Source organism: Ammospiza caudacuta, chromosome 5, assembly GCF_027887145.1.
Source record: "Ammospiza caudacuta isolate bAmmCau1 chromosome 5, bAmmCau1.pri, whole genome shotgun sequence".
Classification (NCBI taxonomy): domain Eukaryota; kingdom Metazoa; phylum Chordata; class Aves; order Passeriformes; family Passerellidae; genus Ammospiza; species Ammospiza caudacuta.
Window position 1 is genome coordinate 18,703,834 of NC_080597.1, and position 16,092 is coordinate 18,719,925.

A 16,092-nucleotide genomic window follows, 5' to 3' on the forward strand; every position below is an offset into this window, starting at 1 on the left:
CCTCTATAGCAGTTACAGCAGATTTCAGGGATGCTGTTCCAGATGGAGTGACACTGCACTGGTTTGGCATGGAGAGCCTTTACTGCTTATGGTGATGAGTGAGGGGGCAAAGTCATAGGAGGGAAAGATAAATCTCAAATGATTTGCTGAAATTTACAGGGTCTTGCTGGATATTTACTGATAAACACAGCACACTTCATGAGGAAATACTGAAGAGACAAAGGTGTCTGACAACATTGCCCATCCCAATGTGCAGCTCCAGTAAAAGCTTTGTAGGGAAGAGAAGGTCTGTCTGTAGCATGCACTTTAACTAGAAGGGTTAACTGTGGTTGGACAACAGGAAAAAGCAGCAGCATTTTACGGTCACACCTAATACCCCATTTTCAGCAGCCTCATTCACAGCCTTCCTGTTTTCTCTCTGAATTATCAGAGACATTATCAAGAGCCTTTGCCACTCCCCACTTTGTCTGATCTTTCTAATTAGGAATACTGAACATATCTGAGAAAGAGCCTGGCAGCAGCAAGCAGACTTAGTTCACTGGATGCAGGGCATGGAAAATGTTCTGCTCTCCCAGGGTCAACAGGAAAGCTACAATCAGTGACTCAGCATTAGCGCAGTAACTGCTCTCCAGGGAATCCAAGACAACCCCTTCAAGCATTCCTGCCTGTTTCTGTGCACAGAGGGATCAAACAGCAAAAAATGCTCCTTGAAGCAATTCCCTACCTCCAATAAAGACATCTCTCCCATCAACTAACAATTGTATAGCCCTGTCAAGTTTTGCCTCATGATTCACATCTCTGGCCACATCCAGGCAGCAGCCCATACTAAAATCTGGGGCTTTTTGTGGAACAGCTGCGCTCTGTGAAGGCAGACGTAGCATTTCATTAAGGACAGGGTAATAGCTTGATTGCCTTAGGGACTTGCCGCTGGGAAATAGAACATCTCCTTTCATAAACAGACAAGGTCACCATGCTTGTTTTGGATTTGATGCTGAGATAATTGAGTATCTGTTCATTATATACTGAATATTAATGCACTAATGCACCTGCACGTAAAACTAATTTACTAAGGAAAGCAGCCTTATATTAAATTTCAATGCCTACTCAGCTACAGAATGCAGTCAAAAAATTCTGACTGATGCAAAAACTATTTTCTGTATTTTACTTTCCATGTTGGATTCAGAAGTTGAAAAATTCCGAGTAACCAAATGTTGAAAAGCACAAACTAAGTTATTTTGCCTGATCATACTGTATCACCCTTTTGTAACCCACAGCTTCTTTTCTATTTAACAGGAGTCATCATCCAGCAGATTCACACATACACACTGTGAAGAAGACAGGACACAAATGTGACACTTCAGTATTCAAACCCCTGTAGATATAATGATAAAAGCCACACAAATTTCAAAGAGATACTTAAAGAGGGATCAAAATTCTAGGCAAGTTCTTTCTAAATATTTCTAAATACTACCAAAAATCAGGAGTCCCCAGAGGACCTTTCCTGAACAACCTAAACATTATGCAACTAATTTTAACCAATCTGCTTCACTCTGATCTTACTTCAGCCCAAATACCCATTTTATCTCTTTGCCCAGAATATTTAGAAGTTGGCAACCTGTATTTCTCTGTTCCTTTGGTTCCTGGAATACTTACTTTCTGGAGATGCAAACAAGAAAATCCAGAGGCCAACACTAGGTAAAAGCTAAATGTAAAAGAAGGAGTTACTTGCAAAGTGAATGTGTCATGGGACAGTACACAGGGTAGGATATGAAAGAAGAAATAAAGTATGTTCTCCTAAACCCAGATACAAACACTATTCTGCATTAAATCAGTAGTTTGTGGGGAAAAAGAGTAATTATTCACTAGAGTTTAGAAATTATAAAGGTACATGTAAATAACACACATAAGTAAGAGAAAGGATTTTATTCTGAAGCTTCCTGTGCTTACTCCAATATATCTTATCAGAGATCGTGATCAGAAATTTCAAATGCGAATGTTGTCTGAAGATTTGGAACAAAGTTTTGCTGCATTTTTATTTGTTATATACCTCAGGGATTTCCCAAACTGGAGCATGCAAACCGGAACAGTAAATGAAAGGGCAGTCTCAAGATTGTGATCAACTAGAAGAAGTCTGCAAACATGTTAAGAATAATGTTTCCTGCCCTCCTCGTCTGTCATTAAATTAACATCTAGTGGAATTAACAGTTTCATTTTTAGAAAAAAAAATCTCCAAGAGTGTCAACATTTGTACATGACAAACACCTTTGAGGAGTAGGGTTTCTGCCTTAGGCAAGGATTTTTGAGTAATTTTAAAATGATCAGCATCAGAAAGACAACTTCTTCCTTAAGAGGACCTGGATGACTTGTGTAAGTTTTTTTAATTCCCAAGGCTGCAGCAGCCTAACTTAGAGCTCTGCCTTCTTTTCTTCATTTGAAACACATTGGAGCAGGCTGCCAAAGGTTCAAGCAGAGGTTATCATGTCCTGTTTGCTGTTGACAATCTTAAAACTGCTGAAACATCCTAGGAAGAAAAATGGGTACATCTAATACAGCTACAACAATAAAACAGCTACTAGGGAACCCCACCTAGAGCTAATAATACCTCCAAGTTGTGCTGCTCAACTGAAAAGATAAGGCAGCAGCATTTATACATAAAATGCAAACAGAACTTACAGAAGTCTTGATAAATACCTAGGTTTATCATTTCCTCAAGTGTTTTAAAACACAAAAGGGAAAACCACACCACACTTGGGATTGTTTCACATTATCCACTGTGATGAAAGCTGGGGGTGGACTTGGCAGTGTGAGGTTAAGGGTTGGACTTAAAGACCTTGAGGATCTTTTCCAACCTAAATCATTCTATGATAGACTTGCAAAAAGTAACTAATGTGACTGTTTCCTTTTATACTACTCACAAATTTTCCTGAATATGAAAACAATCCACCCTCTGTTAAAAACACAACAAAACCAAACTAACTCTGTTCTTGGACATATGTAAGATCTTCCTAGCTTAATGCCTCAAAACATTAAAAGGAAAAAAACATGTTTTCTGCCAGACCTACTTGTCTCAAAGTCACCTATTCTACCTCTAACTTCTGCACAGAAGGAGAAGGATTCTTCCAGTCAAGTCTTGCTCAAACTTTTAGACCAATACTCCATGAAGATATGTTGACAATTCTCAGGTTAATTCCTAGTAATTCCTTGCCTGCTAGGGCCAGATCTGTCCCTTCCTCTCATTTTACATCAGCTATGTACAAATTCTCACTAGCATTAGGCACGAGCTTGAACACTGACATTTATCATAGCTGGAGGAGTCTGAGCAAGTTCACAACCTCACCACTGGCTTAAGATCCAGAGGATCTTGAGAGCCTCAGGCCAAGTCAGTGTCTCCTTAAAAATGTTTACATTTAATACAGCAAAGGGCTTTGACACCCTTCTTGTCACTATAGATTTTTTCACTGGGATGGCAAACTAAACAGGATCAAGACACACAGGTGGAGGTCATGCAAAACAGGAAGTAAAAAGATTACATCATTACAGTGTAAAATGCTGTGGCACCCATCAAAATCAGACATATACAGGTTTGTTCATGTACAATTCTTTTTGCGGTTTGTTTTAGATACAGGAAAAATACACAGCTGTTACAGCAGATGTCAGCATTTTGCTGCTCATGAACTAAGTAAAACAGAAGCCCTTTACTTCACACAGCTAAATAGATTTCAGATTAGATTCCAGAATAAACCATATGAACTTACCTTACATTTCAACATGTTGGCCACTCTCTCTTGCATTGACTGTCCAGCCTTCGGCCTGACAAGAATATAAACTGCTTTCACTTCAGGGCTGGAGCGCAAAAGTTTTTCCACCAGTACTTTGCCCATGAAACCTGTAGCTCCTGTGATAAGTACAGTCTTTCCATTGTAATAAGCTGAGACTGAAGACATGGTGCTTTCTTGTTCTGTCCCTTCCTGCAGCAGGTACCTGAGAAAATGCAGAAATAAAGCTTTAAAGGCTTTTGGGATAACCTTTTTAGTCACCTAGGTAAACTCAAATTGGTTCAGTCAATGGCAATTTTAAAAATGATTTTTTTAAAAAAGGCTTTATTATGAAAATAAGCTACAAAAATCTGAGAAGCTTAAAAAAATCAAGCTCAGCCTTATCCACTATGTGACACCACAGCTGCACACAGAGGTCAAACACAGCTCGTGCTGTCCAAGGCTCCCAGCAGGAGATGCTCACTGCAGTGCTGAAGACTGTTTATCTGCTACTGAGAAGTGGCAGCCATGAAGATATGCAGCTATTCCTACAAGACAAAGGAGAAAGAAATTTCCTCACAAACCCTGCTGTGTTTTTCACTTCAATTCCACTGTGCCTGCGGCATTCCTTGTCAGCCATCACTCATCAACATGCTCAGACTTTTCCTGCTGCCTTGGCTTGGAATAACACCATGAAGAAAGCCCACAAAAGACACTGCAGTGACACTGCTCTGCACAACTGCAATACCATGCGCAGGTTACAACCCTTCACAAGCTGTTATGGCTAGAATTCATCCCAGTTCACTCTAAGGAATGTAGACATGATAGGCTTCCCTTTGGAGATTCACTGACATGGACTAGGTTCCCACATGATGTGTCCCAGTTAAACATTTTAATTAGATGCAATAGTTTCAGGCCTGAATGTTCCCAGTCACCCAGATTCAAACTCTTTAAGTTGATTAAATGCAAACAAAGCTGGACTGAATCCTCTTAGAAAAGCCCTTCTTCCCCTATTAGCCTAACAGAAGCCAAACAACCATCTTTGAAGTGGGGCAGACCACAGCAAGAACAAAACACACACTGCAAGGAAAGGGCTCATGAAAAATACCAGTAAATGTTTTGAAAAAGCCTACTGAATTTGAAACAAAAAGAAACAAGAATTGTAGAATGCTGCCAATCACGTATTCAAGAACCAGAACAATGATCTTCAAGTATCCCAGAAAAACTCCTCCAGCAGAAACTTCAGAGACACAAACTAGGGAGTCAAGCCTAACAAAATACTACTTTTCTTTCCCAGTGCTGCCTGGGACCACAGCACTCAGCATCGAACAAATGAAAATCCCCAAATTTCTTTATCCATGACAAAACATCAGATGTAGAATCCAGTTTAGAAAGTGGGTCAAGCAGAATAACCTCTCAGGGACACTATTTTACAAACTAATAGCTGTGGGTATTCTGGCTCAGTGAATTTGGTTATTAGCCTACTTTCAGATGTGGTCAAGATTGTAACTTAGATGACTACAGAAGGCTCATCTAGGCCTATTAAAAACCTGTTCTTATTAAAGAGCTGGCCACTTGGGAAGTTAAATCAACAGCTTAAAACTACTGGATAATTAACTTATTTATAACAAAATGTCATGTCTCATTCCAATTCAGAAAAACTGACTCATACTGGAAGACAGGAACTTGCAGAGCCAGGGAGCATGTGAAAAGTGTGTACGGCCAGAAGAAGGTTGTAGTTTAGCCAGATGAAGGCAAAAGATCTCAGAAACCTGGCATGACACATGCCCTCCAATGCAGAAAAATGAAGGAGAGAAGTCCTTAGTCACTAGAGGCCATACCAATCCCAGTGAACAACAGGAAACAAACAGATTAAATATAAGGACCACTTGCAGCCACTGGATGGATACTTGCTTTGAATTTGTATCCAGAGGATCATATCTGCACAAACAATGGTACAATTACAGAGTACTTAACACCACAAACTTGGAGATTACCAGAGGAATTACTCTGCTTCCCACAGTTCAGAAGTAGAGAGCATTTCCAACCTGCATCACTAAGTACTGCTGATTTGCCTTAAGAGTTGTAGACTACTGCACAAAATAACTGTGAAAGGCTTCCATGTGCAGACATCAATTTATTATGTTGTTTCATTTGGATTCCCTGATTCAGTTATCTAAAAAAGGCCTCATTTGTTGTGGCCAGATGTTCAATGCCTGTTAGAATAGTAAAATAAATAAATCACACTACTTTGAAATGTCCCTGTAATTAACCGTGCAGCCATGTTTCACAAAGCATTTCTGACAAGGACTACAAGCACATAACTGACAGTTCTTCTCCATCTAGTCTGAGACCATTTAGAGTGTCTGAGTGCAAAAAAACCCAAAAATTTAATCTCCCAAGCCATTCTTGTATGATGAAAATGGAAGTACCAAACATAGCCACTGAAAAAACAAACTTTCAAATCAACAAACTTTGATTACTGGCTTATCCTCCTAGGATTAAAAGAAAAGGGAAGAAAAATCCCATCCTTTCTATTTTCCATAATAAAGCAGTCCAAGTTAGGCAGCCTAGAGTTAGTAGGGCAAATTTCAGAGTTGGATCCAGTTACTCAGCCTCATCCATAATAAAAAGCCATGAAGAATGAGATGGTGTTTGCCTGTTATGGGAGCAGATTCATGTTTCTTTGCATTACATTTATTTTTCTATTTCCTAAGTGAGCTTCAGAAGAAATTATTAAAATCTTGTACCCATCTGATGCATATTAATTATCAGGAAAGAAAATATGTGGATTTTTCTAATGCACACAAACAAATTCATGTTTTAAGATCATGACACAGAAGCTAGAATGCTGCAATTTGGTATGTTCAGACAGATCCCTGAATCTCCACTGGTCAAGCAAATTTAAAGAGGATTTTATTACATTCCAGGTTCGAAGGCAGATTCCACTTTATATTCAGGATTGCTAAGATATTTTCCTTTCAACTTAATCTTGAATTTTTTATTTTGTACAACTATTTTGCATTTTTTAATATTTTTAAGAGTGTGATTGATTGTTTTCTGCTTTTATTGATGTTGCTTGGCCTTTGCAAAGAAGTACTGAAAATTATATATGGAGATTTTAAGGAACCAGAGGATTTATGAGGTCAAAGGGTGTGACCCAAGTAATGCCTGCTAACCTGACCCTTTGGACGTCTACTTCAAACCAGGGAGAACTACATGCATGCCTTTTTGGCTTTTTACACTCAAATTGTTTTGTGCAGAAGGTTATACTTGGCCTTTCATCTTCGGGAATAAACAGCCAATACTGAGTACTGATGATTTTCCAGTCAATTAAACTACAAGGCATTAAGTTACTGGTAGAACTACTTGAATTATGGTCAGAAGTTGCAGAGACACGACCCTTAGTGAGGTAAAGAAGGATAAAGACTATTTCATAGGCTGAGGCTCCTGGCTCTTCTAAATCTGGAGGTGAGAAAGGCACTGAACTGTGGAGGAAAGCTCATGCAAGAGCTTCCTGAAGTCTAGTTCAACTGAGTATATAAAGGCAACTTAGAGGCTTTAGGCACTAATTGGAGTAGGAAAGGAATCTCTGATGCCACCCGAATTACTGAGCGCAGCATCTTTGCAGCAACACAAATCTCTCTGATGCTGACTCATCTCCAGAGCAGGAAAAACCCACAAGCCAGGAATCCCACTGAGCACCTCTGCAGACAGAAGTACACAAGGTGTTCTGAGGGTACTGCTGCCTCTCACAGTCTCCTCTGGATCAAACAGAAAGGACAAGCTACAGTGCTTTGTTACAAACAAAGCCACGATCTTGTGCCAAAGGACAAGCAAAAGGAAAGGTGAGAATCCTAATCCTACCAACCTAATAGTTCCCTCCTGCAAAAGACAACCCTCATATCCTCAGCTGAATAGCACAGGAGAACTTCCCCCACCAAGAGCAGGCACAACTGAGCTGATATTTAATAAAACAACTGCTCTACGTTCTCATCTGTCATGTATTTTGGTGAGGCCAAATCTGCATCCAGATTGCAATGGTGTGATGCAGAGTCAGCTGCTACCAGATCCAGAAGGGTGGGAAGGGAAATGTGGACCTGAACCTCACTGAATTCTGCCACTGCCACTGCCCATGGCAGCCCCATGGCTGCAGGGGGTCACGGAGGGACAGCAAAAGGGAGGATGAGCAATGGAGGTGGACTGGAAGAGGTAATATTTCAGCATGGTTTGGATCACTGCCCTGTTCAAACAGGACAGCAGCCATTTCAGAAGCTTATCTGTTGAGATATTTTTTTCTTTTCAACTCAACTGCATAAAATTAAAAAAATATTCATTTTGTGCAAGAGCGAAGGACCATATGCCTACAAATGTACATCCAGGTTCAAAAATGGTCTCTCTGACATCTCCTTGTACTTAGGCTAGTTTTGATGAGCTTTTTCTTGCACAATTTTATGCAGGGATGTAATTTCCATAAAGAAGAGGATCAGCTTCTTCAGACGAGTCTTTCAGACATGATATTCAATGTAATGAACTGGCTTCAACCAAAATTACAAGCAATGATTTTGGATTTAACCTTCAGGCTAAATGAAGGTTAAATGACAAGCAATAGGTTTCGGAAAAAAGCTACAGTCAGCAAGAGTCCTTTAAGACGAAATAATTTTTGGCCACTTTCTGAAAATAAATTTTTCACATTGGGTGAAAATAGCCAATCATACATAAGACAGTTTTCTTTAATCAGGATTCTAGAAGAGTTATGATCAACCTGGAACACACAAAGAAAGAAAAATTCCTGTTGCTTCAGAGAATTTGTATAGCTGAGGTCAGAAAGAGCAATGTAAAGTGGTCACAGACTATTTCTGTCTCATCAATTTACTTCCTCAGTCTATTAATTATTTTATGAGTTTTAAATGGACTGAACACTGGGGATTATGAACAATACATCTTCATAAAATTATTTTCTCTTCTACATTTTGTCCCAGGATGTATTACAGAGACTCTCCAAAGTAGGCAAGTAATTATAATACATAAAAGTAATTATTTCCAATACGTGTTTTTTGCCTGAAAGCATCTATTGCTTGTTTAAACATCATAAAATAAACACACCATGCATGCTAGAAATAGCTGAAATAGTGACTTGTTTTACATCATACTGACTTAACTCTTGGCTCCTCAGTAACAGCAGGAGAAGGTCACTCTGCTCCTTTGATTTCATTTTCTGGGCCAAACTCACGACCAGAGAAGTTCCAGTGCAATGACCAATGTTTCAACAAGGATTAACGTGAATTAACTTAGATTTGAGCCTTTGGATTTAAAATATTTCCTGCATTTTCAGTAAGAAGCAACAGCGAATCAGAGCAGAAAATGGCTGTAGTTCAACACTGCACACCATTTGAGACAACAGCGTTGCTGACACAAACAAGCAGAAAGTACCAGCAAGGAGGCACTGAAGTTACATAATGCATTTCCAAAGGTCTTCAGGCGTAGAAAGATTTGTGTAGCCTGTGAAGTCAGGGAGATTTTACTGGAGACAAAAAATGAAGCAAAGAGGATGATAAAATGGCCTTTCTACAGAAAAATTAAAAGTTCCTTCCGGTTTGTTGAATTTCCACAGTTATTTAACGTAACCTAACAACAACAATAAAGAAAAAACTCCTCTCATTTAGCTACAGAATTAAAAGGAAGGTCATAATCCACCCTTTGTGCAGGCACTATGGAAGCTAATGTAGCATAAAGAAATAAAACCCTGCAATTCAAAGATGGGCACATTTACAGCCAGACTGAACTCCTGATAATGATCCTCTTTGCAAAAGAGATTTTTCTTCAAGCAATTTACACCAAATATAAATGTTGTTGTTAGAAGCCTGAAGGTTAAATCACTTTTCTCCAGCTAATACATTTTAAATCATTTTTTGTTTGCCAACAGTAGCAATTTAAATCCATAACAGCATCCCCAAGTAGCAACATGCAAGGAGAAACTCATTGCTCCCAGAAACCCTTCATGCCTTGAAAAACCGCACCAGTTTCACAATCCATTTTAATTTATAGCAGTTAAATCTAAAGAGACACAGAAATGTGACAGCATAATTAAGAGCTGGAGACAACAAGCAGCGTGCACAGCTGGATCCTGCAAAATGCTGAATGCTACATGACAGGCAGACGGACAGGGAAACTTCTGGGAATTGTGGTTGCTGGGTCAAAGACCAGCCACCAGGACAGATGTGGGCAAAAGCTGAAACTTCCAGCTTAAGCATTACCTACACAGCTTCACAGATGTTCTGTTCTGACCCTCCCAAGTAGTACAAAGTGTTTGACAACCATGAAGAAATAGAGAAAAAATGAAGAAAACAGAAAGGCCACTGATGGAACACAATGCAGGAGGAGCCTCCTGATTTTTTAGTGAAACCTCTTTAGTCTCACTCAGTCTCACTATGTTTTTTCTCCAAAATTAAAGAAAAAGGCCTGCAAACATTTTAGAGCTGAGACAAGGCAATGGTGTTGAGGACATACCTATGCGTGTCAAGTAGGATTTTAAAGAACAAATATTTTTCAGTAGCCCCAATATCAATGTATCCTGCCTCAATCCTATTTAATTATCCACCTGGTAAGAACAGTAGCTACCAGAGACTTCAAAGGCACAGCTTCTGCAGGCTCCTTTCTGCATCACAGAGTCCAGCATATGTACCCACTCCCCCCCCCTTTTTTTTTTTAAAGCTAGTTGTTGCAAAGCCATTGAGCAGGTTACAGGATCAAAGCATAGATCAGAACTAGAAGGGGGTTTTGCTTTGCCTCAGCATAATTAAAGGCAGACGTCCTATACCAGAGCTTTTCTGCAGGCAATCCTTTCCCTTATCATTTCCCCAATTCACACTTCACAGCCATATTCTTCTTGCTATTTCTCCTAGGATCTCTACAACCAGCAGTCCTGTCCCAAAACCCTAAATCAAAACCCCTGCCATACCCACTGCACACCAATCACTCTGCACCCCAGTACTGCACAAGGGAGGTCTCAGTGAGGTCGGGAGTTAAGTCTGTGTGATAACAGGCTTGTGCGGCAAATTAATTTTATTTTAGACATCTCCATTGATAACTTCTTATTAGCATGCTGCAGCTAACATATTAACAAAGATTTTCTGTCCTTTTCCACTATTCGTCTTTGTTCCCCATCAAAAATAATGGCACCAGCATTTATGACATTTGTGATTTTTTTTTTCCTCTGAAATTATTATCAAGCACTGCAATAGGTTTTCGGGGGAAGTGGTAGAGTCACCAACCCTGGAGGTATTTAAAGATGTGTAGATGTGGCACTTGGGGACAAAGTTAAGTGGTGGACTTGCCAGTGTTAGAAGCATAGAATCACAGAATGGCTTGGGTTGGAAGGGAACTTACAGACTGTATCATTCCAACCCTCTGCCATGGGCAGGGACACCTTCCATTATCACAGGTTGTTCAGAGCTCCATCCAAGCTGGCCTTGGACACTTCCAGGGATGGGGCAGCCACAGCTTTTCTGGCCAACCTGTGCCAGGACCTCAACCACCCTCATAAGGAACAATTTCTTGCTAATATCCCATCTAAAGCTACTCTCTGTCAGCCTAAGGCCATTTCCCCTTGTCACTATCTACCCACGTGAAAAGTCCCCCTCCAGGCTTCTTATAGGCGCCCTTGATGTACTGAAAAGCAGCTTTAAGGTCTCTCCAGAGCCTTCTCTTCTCCTGAGAGAGAGGGCTGAACCATCACAATTCTCTCAGCCTTTCCTCACAGCAGAGCTGTTCTATCCCTCTGATCATCTTGGTACCAGTTCTGTACTGGCTACAGCAGCTCCCTGTCCTTTGCTAGACCCAGGGCTGGAGGCAGCTCTGCAAGGGGGAGTCTCATCTGAGCAGGGCAGAGGGACAGAATCCCCCTTCCCTTCCCCTGCTGCCCACACTGGGGGCTCAGTCCAGCACACAGGTGGGGTCACTGCCCACTTGCACACTGCAGAGACACATGGAGCTCTGCAGCCACCAATACCCTCCAGTCTTTCTCCACAGTGATCTTTAAGGTCTTTTTCAACCTAAATGATTCTGTGGCTGACGCAATTTAAGAACACACACATACAATTTGAGGGTGACCAGTGGCTGAGGTGTTTTGGTGTTTTTTTTTGTCAAGCCCCATTTTTGTACAAGTCCAACTAGCACAGCTGTTTTGAAGGACAGCAGCTGCAGGATTGCTACCTCCCCAGCAACTTCCACATTACAACACTCATGGAAAACTATCCCATAATGGCTCCAAAAAGGACTAGGTGCCTAAAAACGCCTACATTTCTGTAACAAATGGAAATGCAGTGGTGATTGACAGCAACAGTGCAAATACTTATGTGATTACAGCAATCACATTCTTCACAAATGCACTGTCATGACATAAAGAACAGTCTTCACTCACGATTTAGAGTCAACAGCAATACTGATACAAGTAAACCAATATCACTGATCATTATCTAGTAAGTAAATTCATGCTATGGAATGATGGAGAGACTGCCTTCCTAAGACTTTTTCTACTCACTCCATCCAGCACTCCTGTCAGGTAAATATCCAAGCACAATGCTCCAAAGTCTTAATGAAATAAACTGAAATGGAATTTCTATGCTTTCATAAGAAAACCTAAAAAAATCCCTTCCGAAACCAACAAAAGAAGAAACTGAGGACAATGTATAGGAACGTGGCCAAAATGATGACCCTCCTAATGACCATGCATTTAAAAACAAGTATCTAAGACATAACTTTTCAATTTTTACAACTTTTTTCCCACAGCTATGTCCAGTGGAAGATGTAAATAGAAAAGGCAAGTTGCTTTGTACTCCAGTGCAGATCTATCACTATAAATGTGTATTTTTGTTTGTATTAAGCTTCAAAACAAATGCAAAATAATCAATAATTGGCTGAATAATACAAGCTGAAAGAAAGCAAGACAGCTGCAGGTGACTGCACTAAGAAGTCCTGTAACAGCAAGCTAAAATGACATTTCACACCTCAGATCTCACACTAACAGAATGGAAAAAATCTGCTCTGTTCAGACACAGATTTAAACTTAACTAAGTAACTGCAATTATTTTTATTTCCAATAGGAAGCCAAGCTCAGCAGTCTGAGTAGTTTTATATTGGGGTTTCATTAAGAAGTACAGTCTAGAACCCTACTCTTGTCTTAGAGCTGAAAGACAAAAATGCCTGAAATATTTCCCACTAAGAAGAGTCTTAAAAGGATGACCAGATGAATGTGAAACCTATACTATTAATTTCATACCAAAGCATATATATATAGACATATACTTTCAAACCCAAAGATTTAACATACCTGCATGTTGGGTTTCTTTTAATTGACCTGAAAAAGTACATTATCAATGGAAAGAGCACAGCTTTTCCTTTTCTCTGTCCTTCAGTCTTTGAGGATTTGATGGCACCTGGCAAAGTTGTTCTGTCCAGAGCAGGACTGAACCCTTCAGGAATGGGGAAGAAGTGTGACCATAGCCCATTTAATTCCAGGAAGTCCATAGGGAATTTTACACTGGTAATATTGCACACTGCTAGCTGGCTTATTCTACACCAAGCTGGGAAATCAGCACGTGTGACCAGCTCTCCAGTAATTCCCTGTATCTCCTGTTTTGTTGAAGACAATTCTGGCATCAGAATCAGAACCACAATACACTGACAGATTTGCTGTTGGAGTCCCTGGCACTGGAATAACGAGGCAGCGCAAAGTGCAGAGACTAGGGCAGCTCCAGTAGCAGACCTGAGGCAGGTCCAACCTTGTTATTGCTTTGTAATGACTCTCACTGTGCAGATATGATGGACTGACAAACACCTCATTCCTCCTTTGGAAAAGCAAAAAATCACAGTGAGGAGAATCTAGGAAGCTGCTTCCTCCTACAAGGATTCAGAGTTGGAGTGTTGGGAAGGGGCAATGGAGACACCGGTATGGGGCTTGTGGGCTTCTGGAGAGAGACTAAGAAAAAGGCAGCAGCAAAAAAATTGGACTTTATATGTATAATGCAGAAGAATTAGAAAGTGTACAAGTTCTTAAGATATGAGCCAGTGAGATACAAGGCACTTTATCATATTTCTGCCTCCCATTACACCTCACCACTCTGAGTAGACTTTTCCCACTGCTTTGTCTGACTGTCCGTGTCTGGATGCGCTCCCAACCTCTTTAATCCTTGATCTAGTACTTCTAGCAAGAGAACCACAGAGTTACACGCACAGATGATCCCTGCTGCTCCTCCTGAGGATGTGGGATAGCTCAGAGCCAGAGAATGAAAGCTTAAGAGATGACACGTCCAGCGAGACTACTGATTTCACCTCAGCTCCTTTCAACAGCAAACATTATCCTAAGAGTTTGCAAGTTTTGTTTTTCATTGGGCTCTCAAGCAGAGCATGCAGACCTTCTTCTCTGGAAACTCTGACAGGGAATACAGAAGCATCCCAACTAAGCCAGAACCTTCAGTGGCCATATCAAAGCAAGCCAGGTATTAATGGAAAGCTCCAAGGTAGCTGCTAGGATTTCCAGAGCAAAGCACTCTTTGATCAAAGTGGAAAACTGAAGAAAACCCACTGAGCATGGACAGGGTGAACATGTCTTGGATGCTGTGATTGCGAAATGTACCTTTGAAAAAGAGAAGAAGAAGGAGGAGGAGGAGAAGGAAGAGGAGGAGGAGAAGGAAGAGGAGGAAGAGGAGGAAGAGGAGGAAGAGGAGGAAGAGGAGGAAGAGGAGGAAGAGGAGGAAGAGGAGGAGGAAAAGGAAAAAGGAAAGAAACCAGCAAAGTGGAGAGTTTGTAGGACTCTGTGATTAGTATCTGAGTCAAGGTGTTTGGGAAGAACTTTTCCATTCAGCTTCTACCAGGAGGCACCTCACAGTGAACTGGGAGTGCCAATCCAAGAGATCTCCTCACCGAGCTACACCCAGAATTACCCACACCTGCTTCAAACTTCAAGTAGTTCTGAGATCTCTAAACACACAAAGCCAAACTACTCCTGGGAGATATCCTGGCAATCTGCAACATGGATGTATGTAAAAGGAGTTCTTCCAGAAAATAATTTCCTCAACACCAAAACCAATAGATGAATGAAATGAAAAACCACCTATAAGAGTCTCTTCACATGCTTTGGAAAATTCACCTTTTTCATGGAATTTGCAACTGGCCTGCTGTGGATAGCTGGCAACACAGTCTGCTAGCACGGGTGCTGATCAAAGCAGGCTTTGGTCAAGCAAGACATAGTTCACTAGGAAATGGACTAAGAGCCTCTCATTTCTCAGCATCTGACAGCCACTGCTACAATATTTTATGACAGATTTTAAAAATTTTTGACAGATTCTAAAGAAGGTATCAACAAAACACAGAAACCATGGTGTTACTTGCAATTATAAATGTTTTAAGACTTCTTTTTCTAACCATCAGCTCTTCCCTTATTTGAAACTCAGCTAGGAGTATGCAGAACTCATTCTACTGAGAACATTTTCATAAAATCTTTCACCAGTAAGACAGCAACATTTATCCCTCTCTCCTGCTGCTAAAAATGCTTTTTTAAATGCAGTACTGTATTTGTGCAATTCTTGTTTTATACACCTTAATTAATGATGTGTCCAATACCCCAGAGAAACAATGTAAACATGTATTTTATTACTACCTTTATCAGAAACACAGCCATTTAAGGGGTTGGTAATGAATTAATTATTCAAAGCCAAACAAACATCTTCCTGATGTTTTGGAAAGTTATGTTTAATTCCTTGAGATTGTTTAGGTGACATTACAACAGGGGTCAGAATCAACATCCATTTCACAAGCCAAAGAGCACAACAGCAAGAAAGACCATATATACTGCAAGATACATTGATTTCATCAAAGTTGTTGTTACAGTATACAATTTCATCATTATTGACCACATACGTTAATTTTAAGAACTATTTTGTTGTTGTTGTTGTTTTGATTTTTGGTGGGTTCTGGTTTGCTGCAAGTTTGGGGTTTTTTTGTTTGTTTTTTTTTTTTGCCATGCAATTACTCCTCTCACTCAAGAGCAAAAAGACAAAACTGTGGATTCAGGAGGGAAATTATAACTATAGGTGGAAGAAGCCAAACTAGAAGACCATAATTATATCCTTCCAAATTAGATTTTCTCACGAACTGCAACGAAAACATACCTCTAAAACCTCCTTGGTTTCTGTGGAAAACAGGCAACACAGCCTGCAGATTTTTCTGCCCTAAGTTCTCCAAGAAACACAAACATTTACTCTTCAGATAAAGGGAAAAGAGCAGGAAGAAGAAACTAAAGAGAATTCCCTGGAGTTAGTGAAAGCTGCATTAAGGA

The 16,092-nt window shown here is 40.3% G+C and overlaps 1 protein-coding gene across 3 annotated transcripts in view; it reads right to left on the minus strand.

The window, feature by feature from the left end:
* The window catches only part of LOC131557887 (fatty acyl-CoA reductase 1-like), a 125,026-nt gene that overhangs the window by 61,549 nt on the left and 47,385 nt on the right, over positions 1-16,092 (minus strand). For all 3 annotated transcript variants that reach the window (XM_058805364.1, XM_058805365.1, XM_058805366.1), the window contains exon 2: positions 3,756-3,981. In XM_058805364.1, the coding sequence (XP_058661347.1) occupies positions 3,756-3,944 (189 nt within the window). In that variant the 5' untranslated portion in view covers positions 3,945-3,981. The remainder of the gene's footprint in view (positions 1-3,755; positions 3,982-16,092) is intronic.